General features: G+C 47.0%; 8 protein-coding genes and 1 non-coding gene across 9 annotated transcripts; 5 read left to right on the forward strand and 4 right to left on the reverse strand.

Moving 5' to 3' along the window:
• Positions 1–637: 637 nt before the first annotated feature.
• F4817DRAFT_362557 (inosine-uridine preferring nucleoside hydrolase-domain-containing protein) lies at positions 638–4,295 on the forward strand (the record flags this gene model as incomplete). The annotated part of the gene is made up of 4 exons (XM_049306540.1): positions 638–780; positions 832–2,227; positions 3,065–3,843; positions 3,935–4,295. 4 exons carry the CDS (start codon positions 638–640, stop codon positions 4,293–4,295), a joined length of 2,679 nt encoding a protein of 892 aa, XP_049153781.1.
• Positions 4,296–4,429: 134 nt separating this feature from the next.
• F4817DRAFT_18483 (uncharacterized protein) lies at positions 4,430–8,095 on the reverse strand. The gene is made up of 7 exons (XM_049298398.1): positions 7,460–8,095; positions 7,266–7,406; positions 6,594–7,209; positions 6,510–6,542; positions 6,064–6,446; positions 5,788–6,012; positions 4,430–5,739 (listed from the first exon to the last, which is right to left on the reverse strand). The coding sequence occupies exons 1-7, from the start codon at positions 7,918–7,920 to the stop codon at positions 4,635–4,637; spliced, it is 2,964 nt and encodes a 987-aa protein (XP_049153782.1). The 5' UTR covers positions 7,921–8,095; the 3' UTR covers positions 4,430–4,634.
• On the reverse strand, positions 8,018–10,811 carry F4817DRAFT_353983 (uncharacterized protein). The gene is made up of 5 exons (XM_049305453.1): positions 10,050–10,811; positions 9,965–9,997; positions 9,522–9,907; positions 9,247–9,474; positions 8,018–9,196 (listed from the first exon to the last, which is right to left on the reverse strand). The coding sequence occupies exons 1-5, from the start codon at positions 10,605–10,607 to the stop codon at positions 8,272–8,274; spliced, it is 2,130 nt and encodes a 709-aa protein (XP_049153783.1). The 5' UTR covers positions 10,608–10,811; the 3' UTR covers positions 8,018–8,271.
• Positions 10,812–11,129: 318 nt separating this feature from the next.
• Positions 11,130–11,218, forward strand: F4817DRAFT_t155. Its single transcript has one exon. It is a non-coding gene; the product is annotated as a tRNA-His (tRNA).
• Positions 11,219–11,666: 448 nt separating this feature from the next.
• F4817DRAFT_353986 (uncharacterized protein) lies at positions 11,667–12,463 on the forward strand. The gene is made up of 2 exons (XM_049305454.1): positions 11,667–11,950; positions 12,071–12,463. The coding sequence occupies exons 1-2, from the start codon at positions 11,931–11,933 to the stop codon at positions 12,231–12,233; spliced, it is 183 nt and encodes a 60-aa protein (XP_049153784.1). The 5' UTR covers positions 11,667–11,930; the 3' UTR covers positions 12,234–12,463.
• Positions 12,464–13,656: 1,193 nt separating this feature from the next.
• F4817DRAFT_321194 (FAD-binding domain-containing protein) lies at positions 13,657–15,392 on the forward strand (the record flags this gene model as incomplete). The annotated part of the gene is made up of 5 exons (XM_049301264.1): positions 13,657–13,883; positions 13,973–14,130; positions 14,187–14,291; positions 14,377–14,833; positions 14,894–15,392. 5 exons carry the CDS (start codon positions 13,657–13,659, stop codon positions 15,390–15,392), a joined length of 1,446 nt encoding a protein of 481 aa, XP_049153785.1.
• A 144-nt stretch (positions 15,393–15,536) lies between these two features.
• Positions 15,537–17,364, reverse strand: F4817DRAFT_18619 (histone deacetylase phd1). Its single transcript, XM_049298409.1, has one exon. It carries the CDS (start codon positions 17,178–17,180, stop codon positions 15,681–15,683), a length of 1,500 nt encoding a protein of 499 aa, XP_049153786.1. The 5' UTR covers positions 17,181–17,364; the 3' UTR covers positions 15,537–15,680.
• A 512-nt stretch (positions 17,365–17,876) lies between these two features.
• On the forward strand, positions 17,877–20,408 carry F4817DRAFT_353997 (inhibitor of growth proteins N-terminal histone-binding-domain-containing protein). The gene is made up of 3 exons (XM_049305455.1): positions 17,877–18,241; positions 18,584–19,301; positions 19,471–20,408. The coding sequence occupies exons 2-3, from the start codon at positions 18,619–18,621 to the stop codon at positions 20,141–20,143; spliced, it is 1,356 nt and encodes a 451-aa protein (XP_049153787.1). The 5' UTR covers positions 17,877–18,241; positions 18,584–18,618; the 3' UTR covers positions 20,144–20,408.
• A 254-nt stretch (positions 20,409–20,662) lies between these two features.
• On the reverse strand, positions 20,663–24,056 carry F4817DRAFT_353998 (UTP-glucose-1-phosphate uridylyltransferase). The gene is made up of 5 exons (XM_049305456.1): positions 24,007–24,056; positions 23,228–23,594; positions 22,651–22,746; positions 22,517–22,593; positions 20,663–22,452 (listed from the first exon to the last, which is right to left on the reverse strand). Exons 2-5 carry the CDS (start codon positions 23,333–23,335, stop codon positions 21,162–21,164), a joined length of 1,572 nt encoding a protein of 523 aa, XP_049153788.1. The 5' UTR covers positions 23,336–23,594; positions 24,007–24,056; the 3' UTR covers positions 20,663–21,161.
• Positions 24,057–26,334: the final 2,278 nt, after the last annotated feature.

A 26,334-nucleotide genomic window follows, 5' to 3' on the forward strand; every position in this document is an offset into this window, starting at 1 on the left:
TTGCCTTTCCAAAAGCAATGAACCAGACAAAGAATCCGGTAAATATGACCGGGTCTTTCAGCTATGGGAGGCGGTTAAGGGTCGACCAAACGTCGCTGCATACCTCGCCAGCGATAGAAGGCAGAAGTACGACTGGGGCATATACCGGTACTATCCGGACAATGATGTACTTGCCGAGTCATGGAGTCTAAAGCAAAAACAATACGCAATACGGGATACTAAAATGATTAAAAGAAGGGGCTATAAAAAAGATACACAGTAAAGATAAAAATGAGCTCTAAAACAGATTAATTCATAAGAAGCTGGTTTGGCTACCTGCACTAAGGCTGTTTTAAGTACCTGGTGTGGTTAAATGCATCTTCAACATGTTTTTAACGGAGCTTTTTAATAAGGAAAGCATTTGACTGGGCACATCAACGATGTCTGCACCAGCCACACTTATAGGTAACCCGATTATTTCATTTCTTCGTCTTCTCTACATAACTTCACATGTGCATATGCGAATTCTTATTACGTACCTGGTCCTTGTCGACATTTCCCGACTCTTGTAACTTGAAGACAGGATTGAAGAGCGAAGCTGGTTGATTTCGCGTCGGCAAACTACCCCCAGTATAAATCATATTAGATCATCGCGACGATGAACAACGAACAGTTCCGACGCCTTGTTTCTACAAACACCCCCAAGCCCTCATCGAATGGCAATGGCGCATCACCAGGCGCAGCCACTCCTCGAGGAGCATCGCTTGGATCTAGACAGAAGTCAAGCATTCCTATGACGCCGTGAGTCTACTGTCCCTCCACCTTCATTGCATACGTTATTAACTAATCCAGTCGCTCAGTTGGCCTTCATAATAAATCCGATTTCGCACGACAATTAGCAGAGCGTAACCATGGCGGCGACAAACAACCAAAGAAATTCAAGTCGTATAATCCCAAGGGTAGCAAATTAGCAGAGGGATATGTAGACCGCGCTCAGAACAGAACTTCGGAAGAGGAGGATGAACGAGCAGCACGAATAAAGGCACTAGAAGAGTCCCTCAAGAAGGAAGAGATCGACCAAGAGACTTTCGACAGACTCAGGAGTCAAATTGCCGGTGGTGATTTATCCAGCACCCACTTAGTAAAAGGCCTCGACTTCAAGCTCCTCGAACGAGTACGAAAGGGCGAAAATGTTTATGGCGATAGCGGCGAGAAGGAAGAGGTTTCCGAGCCGGAAGACGACATAGATGAGGAGTTAGACCAACTGGAAGAAAGAGAAGTTGCAGCGGTCGCAAGAGAGAAAGCAGCAAAGAAAGGACAACTATCAACAGCGCCACTAAATCCGTCGAAGAAACGAACGAGAGACCAGATCCTAGCCGAAATGAAGGCAGCAAGAGAAGCAGCAAAGGCCAAAGAGGATACGGGTCTGGGGTCGAAGTTCAAAAAGATTGGCGCGAAGACTCCCGGAATGAGAATAGAACGAGACAGAAAAGGCAGAGAAGTGTTGATAGTGGTGGACGAAGATGGCCACGAGAAGCGAAAAGTTCGTAAGATTCAGCCAACAGCTGAAACGTCATCTAAAGATACAGATATGATGATGCCTGATAAGAATGCCAAACCTCTCGGCATGGAAGTTCCAGAGCAGTACAGGAAACAGGCCGAAGAACCAGATGATGAAGATATCAATATCTTTGATGATGTTGGTGACGACTACGATCCTCTTGCTGGGCTAGAAGAGGAAGACTCCGAAGACGAAGAGTCCGCCGCGAAGAAGCCACAACCATCCGACACAAGCAAGGAAGATAACGTTGCCATGCCTCCTCCACCACGGCCAGCTACTACAACAGAGTCACGGAACTACTTTAAGGATTCTAAGACTAAATTGGTGTCATCTGAGTCGCTTAAGGCACCGTCTATGTCCGATCCGGCAATACAAGCAGCCCTCAAGAAGGCAGCGTCTCTAAATCCTATATCCAGGCCAACAGAAGAGGATGACAAGGAAGCACGTGCTAAGGCGGAACGTCTAAAGAAGATGCTGCAGAATAACGATCGCGATGCAGAAGATATGGATCTAGGCTTTGGTACTAGTAGGTTTGAGGACGAAGAAGACTTTGAAGAGCAGAAGGTCAAATTCTCGGAATGGGGACGCGAGGGCGACGATGAGGGTCATGGTGGAGGCGGTCCTAAACGTAAGAGAGGGCCTAAGAAGCGAAAGGGGGATGCTAATAATGCAGCGGATGTCTTACGAGTCATCGAGAAACGGCGAGCCGCTGGATGATTAGTAAAGGATGATGCTATAGTAGTTTGTGCTATAGTAGTTTGACACTTGGCTCATTAAAGCTACGAATAGTAATAATCAGTACTAAATTAATATTGTGATAAAGCTATGTATAGTCATTCTCATTCCTACCTAATATACTACCTATAATATGATAAGAGAGTTACGGTTATGGTGTGAACAACAATTCCCACGGCCGCGTATCTATCACCTATCCAACTCGAGTCCCACAGACCAAAAATGCGTATTTCCGTCCCTTTTCCACTTTTCCGTGACCGACATTCATCTTTAGCACCAACTAACATAAAACCAGATCTTTATCAACCGGCCAAAATACCTATAAGTTAGCATCTTTAATAGTATCGTTTAACCTGCCTACATACCTGTACCTGTACCTATATCCTATATCTTCCGACAAGTACATATTTTACCAAATTACAATAGTTAGGTACCTACTGAATATGCCGGAGCCTGTCCCACTTTGGCTGGACTGCGATCCGGGCCACGACGTGAGTTTCTATTTCATCCGCCCTTTTCGCCTTTATCCAACCAATCAATCGCCGGGACTTATTTTCTCAAGTGAGACTTCGTTCCCCGGGGCCGCCGCCCCGCTGCATCCCTGGCTACTGCCGGTTCGGCGTTGGAGTAGGCCTGCGTCAGATGGGCGTCGGGTCCGCGCGAGGCTTGCGCCCGACGCTGTAATGCCGGTGCTTTATCATACTTTACTTTATTATGTATATACATATAGACCAGTACACATAGTACGTTAACCAGGTACATAATCTAACCGCACCCACACCACCTCAGGACGCCTTCGCCATCCTCCTAGCAGCCTACCACCCCGGCATCCGGCTCCTAGGCCTCAGCACGGTCCACGGCAACGCGCCCCTGGACAAAACCACCGACAACGCGCGCTCGGTCCTAGCCGCCATCGGCAAGCACGCCGACATCGCGGTATACCCCGGGGCCGCGCAGCCCCTCCAGCGGCCCCCCGTCCACGCCGTCGACATCCACGGCGAGACCGGGCTCGACGGCACGGACCTCCTGCCGCCGCCCCCTCCGATGTCCGTCCAGCAGCGGGACGAAGGCCCCGTCTCCGCCGTCGAAGCCATGGCTACCGCCCTGCGGGAGTGTGCCCCCGGGACGGCGTGGATCGCGGCGACGGGCGCGCTGACGAATGTCGCGCAGCTGTTTGCCGCGTACCCCGATCTAGTCGCGCGGGTGAAGGGGCTGACGATTATGGGGGGAAGTGTGGGGGACGGGTTTACGTCGGCGGTGATGGGCGTTGTGGATGGGTGTCCGCGCGTGGGGAATTACACGCAGTGGGCGGAGTTCAATGTGTTGATTGACCCTGAGGCTGCGGCGGCGTTGTTTAAGGACCCTGTGTTGGCGACGAAGATCACGCTTGTCCCGCTGGATCTGACGCACCTTGTGCTGGCGACGAAGGAGGTGCAGGAGATGTTGCTGTATGGACCGGATCGTAAGGATGGGGAAGGAGAGCGGGGTGTGCGGGAGGGGAGGAGGGGGAAGTCGGATTTGAGGGTTATGTTGATAGAGTTGTTGAATTTCTTTGCTACTACTTACCGGTGAGTGGGCTCTTCTACGTCTTCTTTCTTTCTTTCTTTTTTTTATCCCTGGTATGATGTATGTACTAACTATGATATGTCCGCTCTCCAGCGATGTATTCGGCATCATAGAAGGCCCGCCTCTACACGACCCGCTGGCGGTAGCGGCCGTGCTAGAAGGCACCGAGTACGAGATCCCGTTCTACGACTACGATCCCAAGAGTCCTGAGGGACCAAGCCGACGGGAGCGCTTCGCGGTCGATGTCGTGACCGAGGGTACGCTTGAGGATGCTAGAGAGCGTGGCGCGCAGACTGGCCGCACCATTGTCACGTTATTGCCCCCTGGCAGTGAGGGCGTCCGGATACCGCGCGGCCTAGACATCCCGCTTTTCTGGAAGGTCATTGAAGAGTGCTGCGAGAGGGCCGACGAGGCGAACGAGAAGATCCTGGCCACCTCTAAGCCTGCGAATTGATTGGTGACTAAATAGATCAGGTTATAAGCCTTCGGGAAAGAGTGACAGCAGGACTGCTTGATAGACTGGCAATGAATTCATGACATAAATTACCTAGGTAGACATACATAGCATTTGTATACATTGGACGCATAAGATAGCTCACCGTCCATTAAAGAACACCCGTAGAATGAATAAACCAACTGTCCTGTAGACATTATTCTATGAAGGGACTCTCCAGAGTTCCTGGTTTTGTCACGATTATAATACACGCTATTGCTAGCTAAATTACAGTTCTAGTCAAACTCCTAGGATCTCCCTGATGTACATTATCCATACCTTATCATACTACCGCCTTGTTCAGTCATCGCCCGTGAGATCAATAACATCAATGTACTTGCGCTTTGCTCCAGCGATGGGGTTGGGAATCGTCTGTGTAGGTCTCGACGGTGTGCTACTGCTACCGCCACCCACTGGACTTGAAGCGCCATGGTTGCGCCGTGTTGATGGTGACGATATATTCTGTGCTGCTCGCTTGCGTGCGCTTTCACTGATGCTCCGGCTAACCTCGAGCATGGATCGTTTCGGCGTCGGCCGCGGCGCGGGCCTGGCTGGCCCTGCGGCAACAGCGGTGGATAATGTTACTGGCGGCCTCGGCGGCATATTATATAGATTCGACATTGTTAAGGACGAGTTTGTGTTTCGGGCACGCGAGGTGGCATGCATTAATTGGATTTGCTGTAGATAGGCTTGTTTGGTACTGCATACGACAGGTTGTGATTGTTGACGTTTGAGCATTTTCATGCTCATGATGTCGTCGTACTGATCTCCCAGTACGGTTCGTAGCATCTCCTGATCAAACGTCTCGAGTAGAAATTCCGCATGGAGCCGTCGCGTCCACCAGAGATCCATGGCTGCGTTGAACTGCGCCGTCAAACTCCATGTACAGTCATGACAAGAGCAGGGGGGCGCCGGCTGTTCCAGGACATAGTTCATCACGTAGGCTTTGAAGAAACTCTGGTAGATTTGCATCCAGTATGGAACCGAGAGAAGAACCCTGCGTTTCTCAAAGACTATAAACAGCCCATGGAGAAGCGGTATCCAAAATGTGTCTAATTCTTCCCCCTTGACTCTACTCGCTTGGGCGACTATCTTCTGGGCGAGCAAGGTAAGGTGTTTTTGAAGCTTGAGTTCGATAAGGGTAGAAATGAACCTTAGCGATGACTTGTAGGTCACGTACTGAGGGCCAGAAGTGCTTCTAGAGCCATTTACTCTTATGTCGGAGGGAATTTCCGCAGCAGTGAGGGAATTTAACTCGAGCTTGTTAATTGCTGCTAGTGCTATACGCTCATAAACAGCTCGTATGTCATCCTTGGGAATCTGAGAGTATCTCAAGTCGAACGATTGGAGGAAGCCAATAATAAAGGCTGTCAAACTACTACAATCTTCCAGCACAGGTACCACACTAATTGGATCAGCATCAGTCCTGAAAGGTGTCAGCAATGGTACTTACACCGTCTTCAAGTATTCAAACCCCAAACAATAAAAGGAGAGGCTAAAAAGGGCTTTGCCATCTTCCTCTTGGAGCTGTGTTCGTCGGCAAGCTTCCAAGCACTCGTTAACTGTTCGAGAGGCAAGGTTTCGCAATTTCTCAATCTCCTCCAGATCTACATTGACATCGCATAAAGCCGTCCATCGTCTGTGAATTGTAGGTTGAAGGTTGAAGGCGTATAGAAACCTGTATGCAATCAGTTTTTCTATCAACTAATAGCTTTATGTGTAACCTCACATTTTCTCAAAGTTGTCGCTAGAGACGGCTGATTTATCATATTCTTGCCCTAACCAAGCAAAGAATTCAATCGGGGGAGGCTGTTTGTATTCCGTCATGATTAATCTAAGCAAGCCGTGGTTCTCGTTCTGAATAGATAGTTGAAGGGCCTTTAAAAAATGATCTGGGCTAATTTTCTCTTTGAAATAGGATGGTTTGACGTTCGTATTGAAAAGTTCGTATAGCTGGTTTAATCTCGCAGCTTTGCTTGACGAGTTTGTGCACTGGTCAATTAAAAAACCACAAAAGTCTCGGAAAAACATAATTCTTAGGAGGTTCGTCAACTCAAACTCATGTGAAATAATAAATGGGACTGTCCCTTCGCAGGGAACAATAACCAATGCCTAAGAATGTAATTAATAATTGATTAGGCTTTGGTACGCTGTTTCGGTACGATGTTGACTTACTGATGTAAGATACCGAGATGTTTGTTGAGGTCCCTGCCACTCAGTTAGTTACATTGCCAGCCAGTGAGATTTGACGAGGCATACAGCTAAACCCACGTATCCTTCGTACTCTTCGTCCCAAGGCATGCCAGTAAAGGAACTCTCCTGCAGAATGCACTCTTCATCAAGCCGCAAATTCGAGGCTAGCATGGTTCCTTCGACATCAACTACCTCCGTCAGCTTATAGGACACGTCACAGAACCCATCGGCTGTATCATAGTCAACATCATCCTGTCCCTCTTCTTCCTCGTCGTCATGGTCGCAATGACAACCCATGTCCCAATCCGGACAACGTTTGTCCTCGATAATACGAGTCTCTTGTTTTTCTAAAGTGGCCAAAAAGACATCGAAGTCCAAATCGGTGCACATAGTCCGAAGACATCTAACTCGTTCACGGTCTGCGTCTTTGAGCCCTTGGTACGATACTCTTCCGCCTTCATCGGTATAATTATCATCAAACGCATAGCAAAGAGGCAAAGGTTTCCTCGAGCCATTACTGACTTCTCGTGACCACGACTCGAGGACCGTACGAAGCGCCTTGTCCTCGAGACGACTGGCTGCTGTTGGCACTGCAGCCGTTGGGTCTACCGCAAGCTTATAAACCAGAACCCAGTTGTACCCGCTCTTGACGGGTAAGACCTCATAAGAGGCGTCAGAAAACCTTAGCGAGAAAGTCATTAAGGCTATGTTCCAGTGATATAGTAATGTACAACATACCAAAAAGCGCAAGCCATATCATGCTGTGAGGTAGGTAATATCTTTGAAGCGCCGCGGTACTTTACAACCACGTCCCCGCCTTCGTGATGTGAAGGAAGATTGATGACAAGCGTCCCAAACATCCCAGGAATCTCCTCAGTACTACATGCCGGTGAGTTCTTATGGCCGGACAATTCTTAAGGGGTGGTGCTTACTCTGGAGGGGTCTTGGACATAGCACCCTGTTCATATAAAAGCATCTTGTGCAACTCCGCAGAAATAGGGGAAGTAATGACCAACTTCTTAGCGACGTAAACTAGAGTCTTGTTCAAGTAGGCTTGCCATACCGGCGCTCTTATCTCGAATTGGTCCGGATTGAGTTCCCATATGTTTGGAACCGGCGTGTCAACAATTGTCTCGTTACTTTTTTCATGGGGGGCTTGATGCGACTTGGCAGCAATCTGTTTCGCCTGAGTCTCTGAAAGAGGATTATCAATCATGCCAACACCCTGTACGAAGATATCTGGATGGAAAGTATTGATTCGAGTCATGGATGCGAAACTGGCCTTTTTATGAATTGATTCGAGCGCCCTCAACAAGTCTGACTCCTTGAATGGCTTGTCCGGAAGACCGGTATGGCCTTCTACATTTGACTCCATTTTGTATGAGCCAGGCATTTCAGGATATCGGGTACCACCAAGAGACTTTCCGTAATACGAGACGTCGACGTCGACGATCCCGAAGCTTCATCATTAAGACGCGTTAAAATATTAATTCTACAACGCTAAAAACGCGACTTTGTCGTGTTTTACATTGTTTTACACAGACCGTGCTTAAAGTGGAGACCTCATTAATACGATAGGCACCGTGTATCGTATGTAACCGTGTAACTATTCCGGCTCACAAGCCCCTTTTCCGTAACTCTCGTCACACATGATATCCAAATACATAACCCAACCTAGTAATATTCAATATTAATATTCAAACCAAAAACCAAGTAACTCCATTTTAAATGCAAGTTACCAACTTCATCTCTTCGCTAGTCGCTCGTCAGCAAATTCGTCATCCCCGAGTTGTTTGCGCTTTAGTCCAGCAAACATCAGGGATCCATTCGTTTGGCTACAGTCCACCCTGGCTGGGTGATCTATCTGGTAACTTCGTGGTTGGCGAGAGGAGTCCGCAGCATAGGGTTGTGGGACAGCATATGGTTCAATCATTATCAAGTCCGGTTGTGGGTACTCGGAGTAAGGTGGTTCGTTCCCGGTAATGTTATAATAATCCCTCCCTAACACCAGCAGCAGACTCCTCTGGTTGAGAGTTGCGAGTTGCCGTCTGGCATTTTCCACCCGTTTAGCCCAGCTGGACTTAATTAGTCTCTGGTTAGACGTTTGTCTTTGTTCAACCTGAGTAGGGATTGGCTCTTCCATGACAATATATCGAGTCCAGAACGACTGGATGATAGTTCGTATTAGCGTCGAGAATGCAGGATCTTCAACCGAGATTGGTCGACTTTCTAGAAGATCCATGAAACCGCCGGCGAAAGGTACGTAAAGGTCTGCGAGTTCGAGCAAGTCAATTCTTTCGCTTTGCTCCACCAACCTCATTGCCAGGTCGCGCAAGTCGCTTTCCATGCCGAGGTCAAATAGAAGCCTACACATATTGAGTAATGTGTCACTAGTGACCGGTGGAGGAGGCGGTGCGATTGTATCCCGATTGGGCCGCGTGTGATCTCCTCTCCGAGATGCTCTTTGTTGCTGCCAACGTTGGAATCCTTGTTCGCTAATAAGGCGAACGACGTCGAGTCGCGCAATTAGAGACTTGATAGTATCTTTCAGAAACCCAAAAGAGTCGGAGACTTCCAACCTACCCTGGCGAGCACTAGCATATAGTTGCCAACTAAAACCCAGTACGAAGGCGATGTTATCGCGCCTATTAGAAACTAGAGGGCCCAGCCTACTTCATGTTAGATATATACGAGTGGTTATTTATGGAATAAAGCCTACTTATTCAACAGCCAGTCATAATCCCGGTGATTACAGGCAATAAGAACGAGGGTTTCTCCATCCTGTTCATAGAGTGTAGAAGTATAGCAAAGTTGGACCATCTTGTCTAACATATTTAGAACAAGTTCCCGTAGCTCTTTTGGTGTCTTATCATAGGTGGTATTTAAGGTCAAAATATGCCTATACTGATCCCCAAGGGTTTGCTGTTCTAAAACAGAACGGTCGAAACTATAGCTGTTAGTAATGGCCCAGATGACGGGGACGGAAGAACTAACGCTGGCCTCAGTGTAGTGAGTGACAGCCCCGACCCTTGAAGCTTCACTGCGATCCACGAGAAAAATTGAGGCGAAAGGTTGACTTCGATATTATTACAAACCAGCTCAAAAAGGCTGCGATCCTGGAAGAGAAGTGCTACTTGGAGGACTTTGGCGATAGTAGGTTCGGGGAGTTCCATCTTAAAGTACGTCTTCGCTTTTCGCTGGGAAAAGAAATACCCGCATAGATCAGCTAATGTCTCAAAATACATGCCGTCACTTGCTAGAACGTTGCATCTCGATGAGAAGTATTCTAGGAGATCAGCTACGGGGTTCATATCGCCAGCCTTTAAGAAGTTGCTCAGAATATAAGTTGACATCGTAGCTTGAGGGACTATAAGTAGAGCCTTGCAAATAGGTTAGCTAAAATCTCTTGTATCACGCCATTACTAGATGGAACTAACCAATGATCGATAATATTGACAGAATCCACGTAACTGCTATAGTCAGCTATATGAAAACATAAGACTAGGAAGGGTCAGAACTAACACCAGGGTGGACGGGTTCATCATAGCCTTTGGGGAGATCGCCTTCCTCGTCGGGCTCACAGTCAATAAAAACATCACCTTGGAGAATTAAATCGGATTTTATGTCTAAACTATGCGGTTTTCGATTGCCATAGACATCAAAGGCCAATTTTACCGACCATTCTATAACCTCAATAGCTTGGGCTCCATTTTGGAGAGCCTCCTCTTCACTTTCTTCAAGCCCACAATCCATAGTATCGGTTTCGGTGCCTATCTCCCTCTTCTCTATCTGGGCGATGAAGACATGGAAGTGATATTGAGATTCGAGGCTTTGCAAGCAGCAGAAACGGGTCAAGTCGGAGGGTGTCAAGCTATTAATGGAGATATCCGTGCTCGATGAGTCTTGAAGTACATAGAATAAAGGGGTGGTTAGTCGATTGGACGTCCATTTCCGAATCGCGCTTTCAAGCTCATTAGGGTTATCAGATGAGTCGCCATTGTTCGACGGAAGGGCTTCGATGGCGTTAAGTATCTCCACCTTAAAACCGGCAGTACGGACATCGTCATGAGAAGTCGCCATGACGCCAAAATATTGAAGTCGTCGTGGTACTTGAAAGTTTAGATGCAGTGGTTTTATCTGTGGCTGAATACATAGGCGACAGTTTAAGTTTTATAGTTGCTTACCTATATATGATGGACCTTAAAAGTCAAGAAACTGGAGAATTAACTCGATATTTCCTATAACTTACATGTACACAGTAAATGTATCGCCAATTGACTCGGCGTGCCGCGACACGCGTGTGTATCAGATTTAAGCTGGGGTCTAAGAGAATTCGAGCTCTTAGATAAATAAGTATCCGCTAATATGAATATTCGTCTAATGAGGAACTAGGTACCATCCGTCATACAGTGTGACTACATTTTCAGCCTTATCAGATCCCACACACCAATTTAGGTGCATTTCTCATCCTGTTATTTTTTCTCGCTATTTTCCCTTAGCTTCTTCTACCTCTCTATTCTTCTTACGCAAGTGGTAACACAAGCGTCAAGTACATAATGAAAAATAACATCAAAAAAACTCATCGGCAACTAGCCAATGAAAGGTGGTATAGTATAATGGCCAGTACAACACGTTGTGGATGTTTCTACAAGTGTTCCGTGTAGATCTGGGTTCGATTCCCAGTACCGCCACATCATTTTTGACTTTTTCTTATCTTTGCTGAAAGGTTATGTAGAATTTATTTTTAGTTGTTCAGGTTTACAGTTACATGTAGGTACCTAGGTACCTTCTAGGTACTTTAGGTACTAAACATCAACTACAGGAGTCTCGTTTACACGCGATATCAAGCACCCAACACAACCTTAGCACTCACTCACTCTAAATCCTAAACGCCAGTCTCCCTTTAGTATTCTCCCCTAGACCTTAAGACTATCCCTCCAGAGTTTCCAGCGGATGCAGGAAGCATAGTCGGATGAGGTGTCATCATATTGCTTGTCTTTTTCGCGATGGATTGATTACCTTAGGTACCTACACTTACACGTGGCGATAGGTTGTAATGTCTGTATGAAGCCACTTACGAAAGAGTACGAGAATAGTGGCTACACGCCCTAGGGCGATATGCTCTCTTTCCTACAGTGTTGTAGGCCTCGATCATCAACTAGGTACGAACATTACTACTACTGGTTCTTAATCCTATGCTTCCTTCGTAGCCTATCAGCGCGGGCCTGGTACGCGGCAATGACAATAATCTGTAGCCATAGCTACTACTTTCAGCTTAATGTCTACATGAATTTCTTGTAAAGCGGTTCTTACTCCAAGACAATGGCACGACATACCCCGATGTAAATGGATCTGGTGAACAGGATGGTAATGATGAGGGGTGGATTCTAGCTGAAAACAACGATGGGACTTCCAAAGCGATCCTGACAGACGACTGGTTAGCCGATGCTATCAGGAATGTGAGTTTTCCCAAATCCAATCCTAGCTAGTCAATAGCTCAATATCCCGGATATTTAGAACCTCGAAAATGGCGCCAATCTCACCGTCGCAACCTCATCATGCATGGGCGGCGGCATGCTAGACAAGCACAAGGCGACGCTAGGGATTCCCCTCGCTAGCCGTCACAAAACTCAGTTCAACGTCGGGGCCCCCAAGAGTACGAATCCACGGATAGTCGCCATAAATAAATTGTGGCGTTTGGAGTGAGTCGACCGGGCGTTTTTCCAATCCCGTGAAGGCATCTTTATTCGTAGGTTCTAAGTAGCATCGGGAACTAACAGGATGAATATACTGGTATCGCGATTTACAGCTTGGTGCTTATATCAAGGAGTCGACAGAAACACGTCTAGTCATGGAATGAATGTCTTGTATTGGGAACAGTGTTGCCAAATAGTTCGTACTAATTAATATACAATATTTGGTGTTCTCCAAAGTTGTACTGTTTTCCTGTTGGTTCGGACACTGCCCCGATCACGATCCGCGTCTTCGACCAGAGCGCATCTTCCGAGCCGCGCGGCACGCGAAGCCAGCGTTAATTTGTGAATCATCGGGAACTTGCCTATGTTAAAGCGATTCCTGATATAATGATATATATATCCACGAGGAGATTATCGTATTTACTGTCTTGGCAATGATAGTTTTTAAACGAGGACACTCACTCAGACTACCATTGGTTGACGTTAAAATACTTGTTATACTTTAGTCATAAATTGGCACATGCCACCTCATAATTAGACCGTATATTGCTTCATATGGTTAAAACATGTGTCCGGATTCAAATGCGTGATTTAACCCACGGAGAGACTAGCTTATAATACTAGATTCGAAAATGACAAGCCCGATAAATTTTTTTTTTGTGAATTATACTACTAGCATAATCCTATAGATCTGCAACATAAGCGCCTATTGTCGGACTTCGGTATCTATCTGACACGCGTCAAGCACTTGCATAAAGAAGACGCCTTAGCCTCAACTCAAACGGGTTCCTGGATAGGACTATTCGAGTTAGAATAAGATATGTATGACTGTTCCTAACTTGGATGTAACGTCGTAGTAGGACTATGGACGAAAATGGGAAAAGACCTTTTGCTATACTAGTGTGATGGTATTATACTGTATAGTTACCTATATATGTGACACGTAAGGGGACTATCGTCAACAGATCTGAATTACCACGATCCAGGCTCCAAGATCTACACTTGGAGGTACTTGTATGTTAAATCGCATGATTAACGTTCTATCCAACCGCTCTATAAAGGGAAAATCTTAGAATGGATTCAATCCGAGTAAGCGGGTTTTGTGTTGCGACGGGGAACCACTCCGTTCCTACATGAGGCTAACTCCCATACGAAGGAATACTCTTACGCTATTGGCTCCGTCTTGTCGGATCTGCTCTTCAAAGCAATGCGTGGGATCTCACTACTTCAGAAACATAGATAATCCACTCATATGATGAAGGCGCTCTGCGGCGGGATCCTGTTGACTCGGGGTATTGGTGGGTGAATCGGCTCGTAGATATTGTATGGTGGTAGTAGAAAACCCTGCATATATAGACGTCGTGTTCGCACTTCATTATGCGTGGACCTGCATCTTCACATGTAACCCTTTATACCCCTCTAAAGATATCACCATGACTTCTATCGCGCAGTCAGCCATTGCTAAGTTGAAGGATGCCGGCCTGGGCGATGTCTTACACGTCCCTGGCGAGCAGGCCTATCAGGCGAAAGAGGGATCCTTGGCGCCGTTCTCGCAGCGATTAGGGCCCTGGGCTATTGTACAACCCCGGAACACAGAAGAGGTCTCTAAGGCGTTGAAGGCTCTAGTTAGCACCGAGGGTCTTAAATTCGCCGTCCGAAGGTGAGTATCGAGTAGGCGACTATGAATATCATCGTCTTGCTACCTGTGTACTATCGAAAGAAGACGCTAATAGAAGATCGTCTGGACAGCGGAGGCCACATGTGGGTAGATAACAGTAACAACATCAAAGAGGGCGTGACTATCGACCTCACTCTCCTGACGAAGCGAACTTACAACCCCGAAACAAAACTTGTATCGCTTGAGCCTGGTAGTAGGTGGAAGGATGTCTACAGAGACTTGGTTTCGCGTAAGTGGTGCTTGAACAAACTCCGAGCGCATAAGCACGATCTGACAGTATAACAGAGGGACTGCTGGTTGTCGGAGGTCGCGAGGCCGAGGTAGGTGTCGGTGGATTTTTAATCGGTGGCGGTATATCATTCTTCATCGCTAGCAAGGGATGGAGTTGTGGTAAGTAATCCCTCAATAATTCGCATCGGTGCGGAAGCCAGATATAGGGGTTTGTATGAGCACTGACGCGGGTGTCAATAACTAGACACAATCGTCAACTATGAGGTTGTACTAGCCGACGGTAGCATAGTCCAGGCGAATAAAACAACGAACCCGGACCTATACCTCGCGCTAAAGGGCGGCTCCTTCAACTTCGGTATAGTGACACGATTCGATATGGAGTCCATGGAGGCAAAGAAGATATGGTGTGGCATGGCCGTATACCCCAAAACCGCCAGCGACCAAGTCGTCGACGCTTACGTCGACTTCGTAAACAACCTAGCTGCCAACCCGGATGACTACGCCTTCCTATATTCCTACCACGCGCCCCTGGTGAAAGACTACACGATAAGCATAAACGTGTCCAACGTCAACGGCGTCGCGAACGCGAAGCCCCTCCAGAAATTCCTAACTATCCCGAACCTCATCTCGAAACCCGAGGACTTCCAAGTTAAGACGCTGTATGAGAAGCTGGCGGACTACGTAGTCCCCTCGGCGAACTAGTAAGCCAACCATTCTTAAATTCCACCACTATTCATCCCTCTGCTAACCAGCATCTCCAGCACCAACTGGGAGGCCATCACCGTGCAAGTCGACGCCAGCATAATGCGCAAAGCAGCCACGGAATACGAAGCTCTAATAGAAAAGTTCCGCAAGGCGATCCCCGACGACAACTTCAAAGCCCAGATGGTCACGCAGCCGGTCCTCAAGTCGTGGGCCGATATCTCCGCCGCCAAGGGCGGAAACGTGCTTGGAATCGAGAACCTGCCAGGCGACTGCATCAACATCCTTATCGGAATAGAAGTCCAATCCCTCGAGCTGCGCGAACAAGTCGGCCGGCCCGCAGTGAAAGCGCTGCTTGCAGCTGTAAAGTCCTTCGCTAAGTCGATCAACAAGGACGCCGACTGGCTCTACCTGAACTACTGCACGGACGACCAAGAACCCTTCGCAACGTACGGCGCGGAGAACGTCAAGATAATAAAGGCCGCGGCGGCGAAGTACGATCCCAACAGGGTTTTCCAAGAGCGGGTACCTGGCGGATTTAAGATATCCAAGGCGTGATGGAATAAAACCGAGTTTCTCGCACTAGGAGACATGAGTGAGTTTGTAAGGTCGAGTCTTGTAAACGCCTAATCTTTTTGTTCAGCCATTGTGTATATTGAACTGGGCACTGCCTATTATGTACAAGTGAAACAAGATGGGAGACAAGATCGCTAGGAAGTTAGGGTCTTGGAGATGAAGGCACATACGATTAGACAGTCAGCTAGTATAATGCTATTACGACCAATGTTCATGACATCTTTCGAAATATCTAGGTTATGCCGTGAACTAGATGTTAGGAAGAAGCGATTATAATTCCATACGATCTCCCATGCCTTCTTCCCGAAGTTTTCGCCCAATTTCATCCTTCTCCTCAACTTCTTCCTTGATTCGCTGTTCTACCTCATCCCTGATCGGACTGAGATCGGGCGGAATGGTAGAAAACTGCACGCTGGGTGCAGTTTCGACGAACCGCAGCTGCTCGGTGACGTGTTCTATGATATCGTCTAATTTCTTTTTAGGGTTCTTATTCTGGCGAGGCTCGCCTAATATCTGTTCTAGGGTGGGAAGGAGTGTATCGTGCCTAAAGCGCTCGCGCCAAGGGGTGTGAAGGGGCAATTCTGTCGGGATAGTCTTATTGTGACCGATGGCGACAGCCGTCTCATATGCCCAAGCACGAGCGACGTTTCGGGGTGTATAACCCCCTCCTCCGAACATAAGCAGAGGAATGTTTAGACTTTTGCAGTACTCGACACACGACGCATGACCTTGAACAAGCAGATTGAATTTACCTAATCTGTCTCCGGCCAGAGAGTCCGCGCCGCATTGTAGAGCAATTGCACCTGGCCTGAATTTTTCTATGCATCTAGAAATGATACTCTTGAAAAGCCACTCGTACTGCTCATCCGTAATGCCGTCATTCAAGGGTACGTTAATAGCGTGGTGCGCCCCTGGGTTGTGCTCGCTCCTCGGGCCATTGTCTTCTAAAGCGCCAGTGCCAGGAAAGAAAACTTGAGGGTCGTACTTGTGGAAAGAGACCGTCATGACGCGATCCGTAGAGAAGAAGGCCTCTTCTACGCCGTCACCATGATGCACGTCGATGTCGATATAGAGAACTCGGGGGTGGATGCGCAATAATTGCAGTATACCAAGGACAATATCGTTGATATAACAGAATCCTGACGCTTCCGATTTCTTGGCGTGGTGCAGACCTCCGCCCCAGGAGATGGCAATGTCGGACTGCCCCGTGCACAGCTTTCTCGCGGCATCCAGGGAACCACCGGCAGACATGGAACAATAGTCGTATAATCCCTCGAAAAGTGGGCAATCACTACCTCCCAAATTAAACTTGAGATCCGGACTAGCATTGTCAACGTCTAACGGTAGCGGCTGGGGAGCAACTGAGGCAAGGAACTCGACGTAATCGTTTGTGTGGAATGCCGTAAGCTCCTCGTATGTGGCCGCGCGGGCGGTATAATTCTCCATGGCGAAATTCATACCATAGGATGAGACCAAGCTCTTGGTGAGAGTTAGTCGCCAAGGCTTCATTGGATGTGTTTGGCCGAAGTGATGCCTCTCCATTTCGGGGTTATAATGGAAGGACACTGTGTAGCCTTTCGGCTTTGTGATGCCATATTCATGAGCGAAGCGTTTAATCTTGTTAAGATAAGCTGCATTTTCAAGGTCGCTTGGCCGATCTAAAGGTTTATTAAATTTCTTTACCACCGGCGCGTCAAAATCGACCTTGTGAGGGAGGTAGTTGGGTTTCGGTAACCGTAACGAATAATGATTCGCCGGGTCAACCTCCATCTCTAAGGCTGACGGATGAGATGCGGCCGATGAACAAGAATATCTTATTATGCGAAGTAAAGGGTAGAGATGATTGAATTTTTTGCTCCCTCAACTAGCGCTTGTAGGACTTTTGGTATCACTGCGCCTGGAATTTTGTGACGGTTGTATGTTGCTTGACTCCGAAAATGAGACCCAAACTGGTAAAGGTGAATCAGGTAGTTAAGATGAATTAGGATGGCACTAAAAGTTATCGGCGGCGAGCTTCATATAATGCGTTATAGAATGTTTAGGAATCGTAGAAGGGTGGTAATGGGATGGCTTAACCTATAATATAATATCTGAGTCTTGGTGAGTTTGGGTTTGTTTTTTAATGAAGAAGTTATCTTCAATCTTCAATTGTCAAGATGAAGATGGATGAAGGCGACTTTGATGACTGCCACCAAGGATGCGGTAGCTGCCGATTTGCCCCCACTATAATGCACGAACCAACTAACATGCAAAATGAGCGACGCTAAGCTAAATCTGTAATAGATTGGATCGGTACCTGGATTGAAGTGACTTTCTTTAACGATTCCCGATTTGTTTAGAGAACAAGGGATCACCTAACACAATAACCTTATTCTTCAAGGCTGGCTGGCTGATGTAAATCACACCGTTTCGCACCGTTACGACTTGCTAAATCCATGCATCCAATAATATGTACATCTTGTTATGGATTACATCAAATAGTTACCTTGTACATTTTAGTCATTACGTAATAGGATAAATTGGTTTAACATCTGTTGTCTGTACCGTGTTTGTCAACGTTCACTTTTTAGACTTAAATTTTATCGATTGTACCAACTTACTCCCCACTCTGGAACTTAGCGACCTACCGTCTCTCGCGTTTGCGCTGCCACTGCCACTGCCGCTGCCGGTGTACCGGTGCAAGCAATTCTTGTATCCAACTAATGAAGCAATCGAATAATTCCTTCCTATTTTACCTTAGGTATTCCTACCTAGCGACTTCTCAAATATTTCACCACTCCTGCTGTTAGAAGGATCTTTTTACATGATAATTCTCAGGACTGGTCAGGAAGGTGAGCCAGAGCTCAAATTCACAGATATCACAATTATGCGCATGTGATCCCAACTTGCCTCAACCATTCGTATCTCTCTGCATTACGTTGCACTATATTTCTCGGGACGCCGCCGCAACAAAAACATAAATAGGGAGCAAGAAAGAAGCTCAGATATCCGAGTACAAGAAGAGAAGAACGAAGAAGAAAAAAAAGAAGAACAAATGATAGGCGACGTCGCAATCATTCTCGGAATAAATAATCCTTACCACTCCCCTCTACCAGTTTTCAATTTCCAGTTTCCTTTACACTTGCGCGTATTGCTTGCTCTCTGAACACTCTCTCACAATCACCTACCCAAAGAGCGTGTCCCCGCTTAGAGGGCCAGGTTAACAACGATGCCTAGAGACGATCTCTCCATAGACTTCGTAAAGAAGATGGCGCCCTCGACCGAGGCGCAAGACCCTGCCGCCATCCTTGAAGACTTCATCTATCGAACTGCCAATCTACCCGAAGAGATTCGCTTCATCCAGGACGAGATAGCCGACAAAGACCGCACATATCAAGAGTGTGTTAAGACCATCGAAGAAAGCGACGCTAAGATCCAGCGCTGGATTCGTATGAACGGTAGCCACACGCCTTTCCCCCGCGAGCAGATGTTGCGCGAGACCATTCGCGAGAACTATACCCGAGCCGATAAACTTGCCGAAGAGAAGATTCACCTGGCTCAAAAGGCGCAGACGCTCTTTGACAAGCATATTCGTCATCTCGACCTACAGATCAAACAGCTCAGCGACCGAAACGAACCTGGTTTTACCGACCCCGATGAGATACCCTCCGTTGTACGACCGAGCGCTGCCAACAATAGCAATACCAGCCTTCGGGTGCTGGGGGTCTCGGCGGCTAGTAACACGCCTCTTAACCCTATCACTAACAATGCGACCCCGAACGGATCGAGAGCCGCCAACCCCCAGATTCGGACCACCCAGTCGCAAGCCCACATCTCCAGCTCGGCGCCCACTTCTCCCGCCGCAAGCATAATCATGAACAGCCGCAATCAGCGCGAGTCCTCTGCCGGACCGTGAGTAACCATTCAGAGTTCTTTGCTCCCTTTACAACATATTTATTACCAGGACTCCTTTCCTCTCCAACTACAGCTCTTCTTCCTCTTTAGAATATGGCACCCAAAACTCTTAATCAACCACCGTATTACATATAAACAAGAAACAGTCAATACTAACTAGACACAGTGGAGGCGGTGCTCCCAAGAGAGGTCCACGAATAAATTCCGGTTTAGGCAGCCTGCCAACAGCATCGAGTGGATTAGCTCGTCATTCTTCTCTCGGACCAGGGACGCCTAAGGCAGGGACACCGGGGGCCTCGAGGGCAGGTAGTGCTGGTCCCCGAGCCAGTTCAAAGGCCGGGAGCGTAGGTATTGGACGGAAAGGCACACCATCTGCGGGAGTTAGTCGAAAGAAGCCTCCGAATTCGAAGTCGACGTTATCGCGTGTTAAACGAGCGGGTATGTCCAAGGGGTCACCAGTGTCAACAGCAGACAGCGAGCTATCAGACGCAGAGTCGGTGCGGTCATCGCGTGCAGGGTCTCGAGCCGGCAGCGGTACACCGGTGCCTCGTCCGCATCACCATCATCACCGTAAACACTCACGCCTCGACAGAGACGAGGATATGCCAGATAGGGCATCGGTATCGGCAGGGTCGGGAGGATCAGATGACGAGGAGGACGAGGAAGGGAAGAAGTACTGTTTGTGCCAGCATGTATCGTACGGCGATATGGTTGCCTGTGACAATCCGGCATGTCCCTACGAGTGGTTCCACTGGACCTGCGTCGGCCTCAAGTCCGAACCAGAAGGCCGTTGGTACTGTCCGTCGTGCACCGAGAACATGAAAAAGAAGGGGAAATAGAATGTGATCCGGTCTATGCGCGTAGACCATGTATATATATTACTCCCAATGTATATACGTAGGTACTATTAAGCCCAACGTAACGCAAATCAAGCCTAGCAAAGATTGGATGGATGGAATACGACAGGTTTCGTCTAACGCAATAGACTCGTTTACATCCCCCCTCCCAACTTGTCAAATAACTAGGGACCTAAACTTGGCACATCCCGTACTCAAAACATCAACAACTTCTACAACTATTAAATTTAAAACATCTTCATTATAAGCTAACCTCGTCAAGTACCTACCGTCTGACATGTTTCGCCGTAAATACTAATTAGTAGTTTGAATAGGATGGAAGCCGGTAAAATTTTGGAACAAACCACCTAATATTCGGACGACTAGAGCTATAGCAGACTATCACGGTATGATCACGGCGACTACCTATGTAGTAAATTCTGCCAGAATAGGAATATGAATAACAGAGCATTGATGGCAAGCCAAACACTATACTCTTCAGTACACATAGTCTTCGGAATAGTCACATCTTAAAAATTCAAATTGTTATTAAAGCCACATACCAGCAAGCATGTTATTCAGCTCGACCCTAGTAATTACCTCGTCGACTTTAATATTACGGAAGCATAACATAGTCACGGCGTACCACCAAACATCAAATACACAACGGCACGATCGCCTACAAATATTAGTTACTGTACTGCATGTATGCATATCCTTTATTTCATTATGTTCCCGGCGTCTATATAACACGCCCATGAGCCATGCCATAAATCATTCATTTTCCACGTCCCTGCTGCCATACTGCTGCTGCGACACTGTCATCTCTATATGTCATACGACTTCCTATAATTCCCCACACGACCGGTGAGGGGGAACTAAATCACCACAACCGCATCTCTAGGCGAAACGCGCATTATAATACGTAGAAACGTACGTACAGAAGGGGGACGAAACGCTTATCAACACAGAAAGCAGAAAAGTCCCCAAAGCACGTAAATAAAAGGGGTCCTTCCACAGATTAGTGCTCCAATAGACGCAAGCTACCCTCGACGACAACGTTCTCCAAGATCGATCCCGGAGGGATGTCGATCGTAGAGCCTTCCGTTGCGACGATGATAACGGTTCCTTTCAGTTCCACGCCACGGTGTAAGTTGACGTTACCAGTAATCGTAAGATGGTCGAGTTCGATGATCTTGGGAATTGACGGGATGCGCTTCTGGAAGTCCGAGACCTTCTTGAAGTCGCTACCGAGCTTGATGAGCGGCGCGCCACCGAAGCGGCTGGGGCTCATTTGCAGTTGACCGTGCTTAACAGTGTACAGATCCGACTTGACGAGCATGAGATCTGAGCAGGTCTTGACAGGCAAGAATCGGCGACGGGGTACGTTGACACCGTGAGCATTCTTGAAGTGACGGATGGCAGCTCCGACAGCGGTTTCCAACTGAAGGATGGAGATGTCAGATTCGCCCTTCTTATCACCAGGAATAGTCTTGCCGTTGGGAATGATCTCCATCTCGAGCTCGTTATTCTCTACAACGCGCTTGATGGCCTTGGTGTTCATCCAGATGTTGTTGGTGTTGAAGTACTTGAACTTCTTAATCGACTTGAATTCGTTGGTGTGCTCCTTCGGGACCTGGGCAATTTCCAGCAGGCGCACAGATCCTTCGTAGTCGATGATAGTACCGCCCTTGACATCGGCCTTGGTCTTGTTGGTTAACTCCATAATATATTCAGCGTTCGACTCGACCATGTGTTGTAGGATACGTAGATCCACGACGGCACCTAGGTTGTCGACGTTCGATAGGAAGATAATCTCGATACCGCGCTCGATGAGCTTATCAAGGAGACCGGAGTTGTAGAGAGACTCGAATACGTCACCGTGTCCGGGAGGGTACCACTCGTTGATGGACGAGTCGAAGCTTTTGGGGACAGGTAGAAGCGAGTCCTTGTAGATTCTTGGGTATCGCGACTGGTTGAAGGTAAGGATGTCGACATTGTGACCTTCGTACTTCTTGATGATGGCAGCGGTGTCGTCGTGGGTGTTGAACGAGTTCATCAGGATGAAGGGGACGTTGGTGCTGTACGTTCGGTTCAAGAACTCGACTTGTCGTACGGACATGTCGAGGAAAGACATGCCGTCGCGGACTTCGATGACGGACTTGGGACCAACACAACCCATGGAGGTACCCAAGCCACCATTCAGCTTCAGAACAGCTAGCTTGTTGAGGAATTGGACAGACTCCGAGTTGGGTAGGTCTTCATAGTCAACAACCTGTCCCGGCGCAGGAGGCTTAATACGATCCCAGTCACTAACCAGCCTATTGTTAGCTTCCTTCTTCTTAATTTAGGGACCACGACGGAACTTATACATACACAGAGTTGCCCTTGGCTTTGTCATTCAGGTATCGACGGAAGAGAGCGAAGAAGTTGTCCATTTCAGTCTCGAACAGCTGATCCGATAGGTTAGTTTAATATGTCTCAAGAAATGTGTCGTTGTAGATACATACCTTCTTCTGCTCCGGGTCCTTGACGGTCTCGGCGAGCTCAGTCAGAGCATTGCGCATTTGCGCTGCGGCGACGTTGGTGGAGGTATTCTCGAAGGCCTTATGAATTGTTAGTAAGGTAGACATGGTTGAAATGATGGTTAAAAAGAATTCCAACATAATTAAGTAACAAGGGATGGAGGGGTGAAAATACAATAAACGCTCTAGTGTTTAAATAAGATTCCCAAATTCAGTGAAAACGATGTAGAGACGATGTAATGACTGGAAATAAGGATGGCTATGACTTGGGGTCTGGTGTTTAGGGCACCGAACTTTCCAAGTTGCCAATGTAGAAAAAACTTTATCTTGCCATGCTATCTGAAGTTCTGAGGCATACACGCGTGGACTCCTCGGGCTTCTTGGGCTCCTCGTCATGGTGGATGGGAAACAAGGGGAGCAATGCAGGTTCAAGTTGAGGTTCAAGTTGAGGTTCAGGTTCAGGTTCAGATTCAGGGGGCAACTCCCGTCTTCTCATAGATTTAAAGATCCGCGAACTCAGTGTACTATGAATTAATTCCAAAACAGATGAAGTTGCACTCACCATATGCGATCGAGTCTTTCCATGGTGTCGACCAACGAACTCGCTGTCCGCATCGTTCCCGCCGGGCTTTAGATGGGTAGGTAGCGCACTCTTAATTGCCTGAGCCATTGTGAATTTGTGTAGATTAAAGCAACTTTATGCTTAGGTATCTTTCTCAACGGATATGTACTGAATCAACAGTGAATAAGCTCCCAGTCCGCTATGGGCGTGTATATGAGGAGGACGTTTTTAAGGAGGAAAAGGAGGTCAAGATTGATTTTAGTAACGGTTTTGGGATGACGATTGCGTCTAGACTTTTGGGGGGGGCAATGGCGGGGTAAATTTTGGTTGGCGGCGGAGCTTCGATAGCTACGGTAAATTTTGATACCTAAAAAAAGGGGGGAGGTTAGCTCACTTTTGCAGTTGTAAATGCACCATTGACGTAATGCAGACTAAATTAGAGCAAGCCACTTTCTGTCTTTCCCTGATTGCTTGCTTTAGCTGTTAAACCATCTTGTTCATCTCCATTTTACCTCATCACTTGTCTTATCCGGTTCCTATCCGGCAACACTAATGACAAAGCCAAATACACTTGTTGAAAGGACGGACGATGAATTGTTTCTTCTCATAACAAGGACGTGGCGTCTTTCCGAGCCTCGTCATTCTGTGACCTGCGTCCTCTGTTCTGTGTCTCAGAGCTGAAGCGCTCAATCACATGCTAGACTTGAGTGGGGAAAGACAGAAAAACATGCGATAACGTCGCAGCTATTAAATTGAAAAAGAGAAGATCATAAACATACCTGGCGAATGTTCTGCACCCAACTATCTGCAGTCTTGCCTGATCAGTGGAAGTGTGCGAAGAGAAAAGGAGGACCGGTCAAGTAACCGACGGGAGCATCTCGTCCCCTTTTATTTGGACTGGTTTCCTCCTAGCCGTCTTCACCCCTTGATGGTTGCTCCAGGAAATTATCGGTTGCCCCATGGCCACGATGAAGCGGAGGTAAATTCGATATGCGGTGTATATCTCCCTTGTACAGTACAGTACTTGGCCGCGAATATTCGATTCGCAAATGGATCACCTCTTCAAAAATACCCCTTCAAACGGGCCGGGCTAGTCCTATTACGGCATATATGGACATGGGCTAGACCCTGCTAAGCTAGACGGCTAAAGATCCACCACCACGAAGTTCACGTCGAACTTGGTGCCGTATCCCAGCCACGATACATACTTGGATGCCTTCGTTGGACGGAATACTGCAGTCTCTTTCCAATGTCGAGAGAAGGCCCGTCTCCCACCGTGGCATACAGCACCATTCCATATTAGTCAAGTATATAGGTAAGGTATCAATACATTTTCAGGGCGTGCGGGCTTAAAGCGCTTCAAGGCTGAAAAAAGGTTATCCAAGAGATCTGTCATATTTTACCGACATTCGTCTGACAACTATGGAGAGTGGGTCGAAAGTTCAAGGTTGGCTTGGGCTTGCATCCGCAGTGAAGTCTAGCCTGACCGGACTCCAATGTGGGTGGGTAGTATTTTCACCTACTTCAGCGTCGTGGTTGGCATTCAAGCCGAGTCTACAGACAATCCCAAAGTTACCCTGGTCCTACAGCCCAAACGCTAACTTAATATAGTAAGATACGGGCCACAACTAATTGATTGGTTAAATTCAAGAGTCCCACACTCGACTAATCTGACGATTCAATTCAACTCATTCAGTTGTCAAAATATAAGAAATTCATCAACGAAATAATCACGAAACAGGGGGTAATTAGCCAGGGCCGAATGATTGCATGTGTATAAGTATAAGTATACCTAAGTATGTGTGGTGCGAAGTGCGAATAGCTTCACGTATTTGGTTATCTAATCTGCTATCTACCTATCAGCACGTGACCTGGTCTGTGTAATCTGTCGTACTTAAAAATTTTTTTTAAAAAAAAAACAATTTAATTAATTTCGAATTAATTTATAATCGATCCTTAATTGATTACTAATTAATTAAAAATCAATTATTTTATTTTATTTTAAAAGTTAAGCCCAAAGGGCGCTAGAGCGAATCCGGACAGTAGGCCTTACCATTTTGGGTTAGCGTTTGGGCTGTAGGACCGGGGCAACTTTGGGATTGTCAGAGTACTCATTCAAGCCACCGACAAAAAGTCTCTTCCTCCTTAACCTAGTCGATTTCTACATGATCTAGGGGGACTTATGACGGATAGGCTCAGACTACCTAAACAGCCCCCAAGGTTCTAGTGACAATTGACGATATTATATCTCGCAATACGGTATACCTAACAAATGCAACTTCCTCTCCACTATGGATCAATTAGCTCACCCAATACATGGTTTCATTTCAGACCAGCGGGAACTAATTGTGTACTAAGTTCTAGAGCAATCCACTTGATACTCGTTTAATAAAATTCTCATATCGGTTGGTTTAGGACAGCTTCAGCTATCGAAAGCCGGTGAAACGGTTCGCCGAAGGCCTCGATCAAATCAGGTCTCGGCAAAAGGCGGGTTTTGTTGTCGAAGTCGATTCCAGGATGATAGTTTATATTGATGACTTTCATGAGGTTATGATGACGAGAGACTAACAACGGCTGCCACGTCAGTTTTGTAGCAAATAGATAATCGGGAGGCTTCCACGTGGGGCCCACGGTATAAGGGAAACTGATTAATCAATGCAAGCAGGCCTTAATGTCTGACTTTATTCTTAGGTATGTATATCCCTTAGGCTGGGCAGGATCGACATCTTCACGACTAAAATAAGAGCCGCATCTAGCTAACCTTAATTGCTGTGTCAAAGCCTCAAAGCTTGAGTTGAGATGTTTAAAGTATCGATGCGGCAAAACAACAGGTATGAAAATTAATGAAATAGCGATTTACATAGCATTTAACATAACCAGTTAGTGAATACTACCTAGCTCATGTTTAGAATATTAATGTGTTGCGAAAACCAATAGTATAATGATAAGAAATATATATTTCCAATTTAATAATACGTTAAAGTTTCCTGTGTAAAACTGATGAATCGGCTGTTCTTTTTTTTCTAAGTCAATACTGCCGTGATAGCATAGCACAGCGCCTCTAGCGTTCACAGGGACAGACCCATTCAACTCCACCTTTAACACAT

This window comes from Daldinia loculata (genome assembly GCF_022478755.1).
Source record: "Daldinia loculata strain CBS 113971 unplaced genomic scaffold F4817scaffold_103, whole genome shotgun sequence".
NCBI classification, from domain to species: Eukaryota; Fungi; Ascomycota; class Sordariomycetes; order Xylariales; family Hypoxylaceae; genus Daldinia; species Daldinia loculata.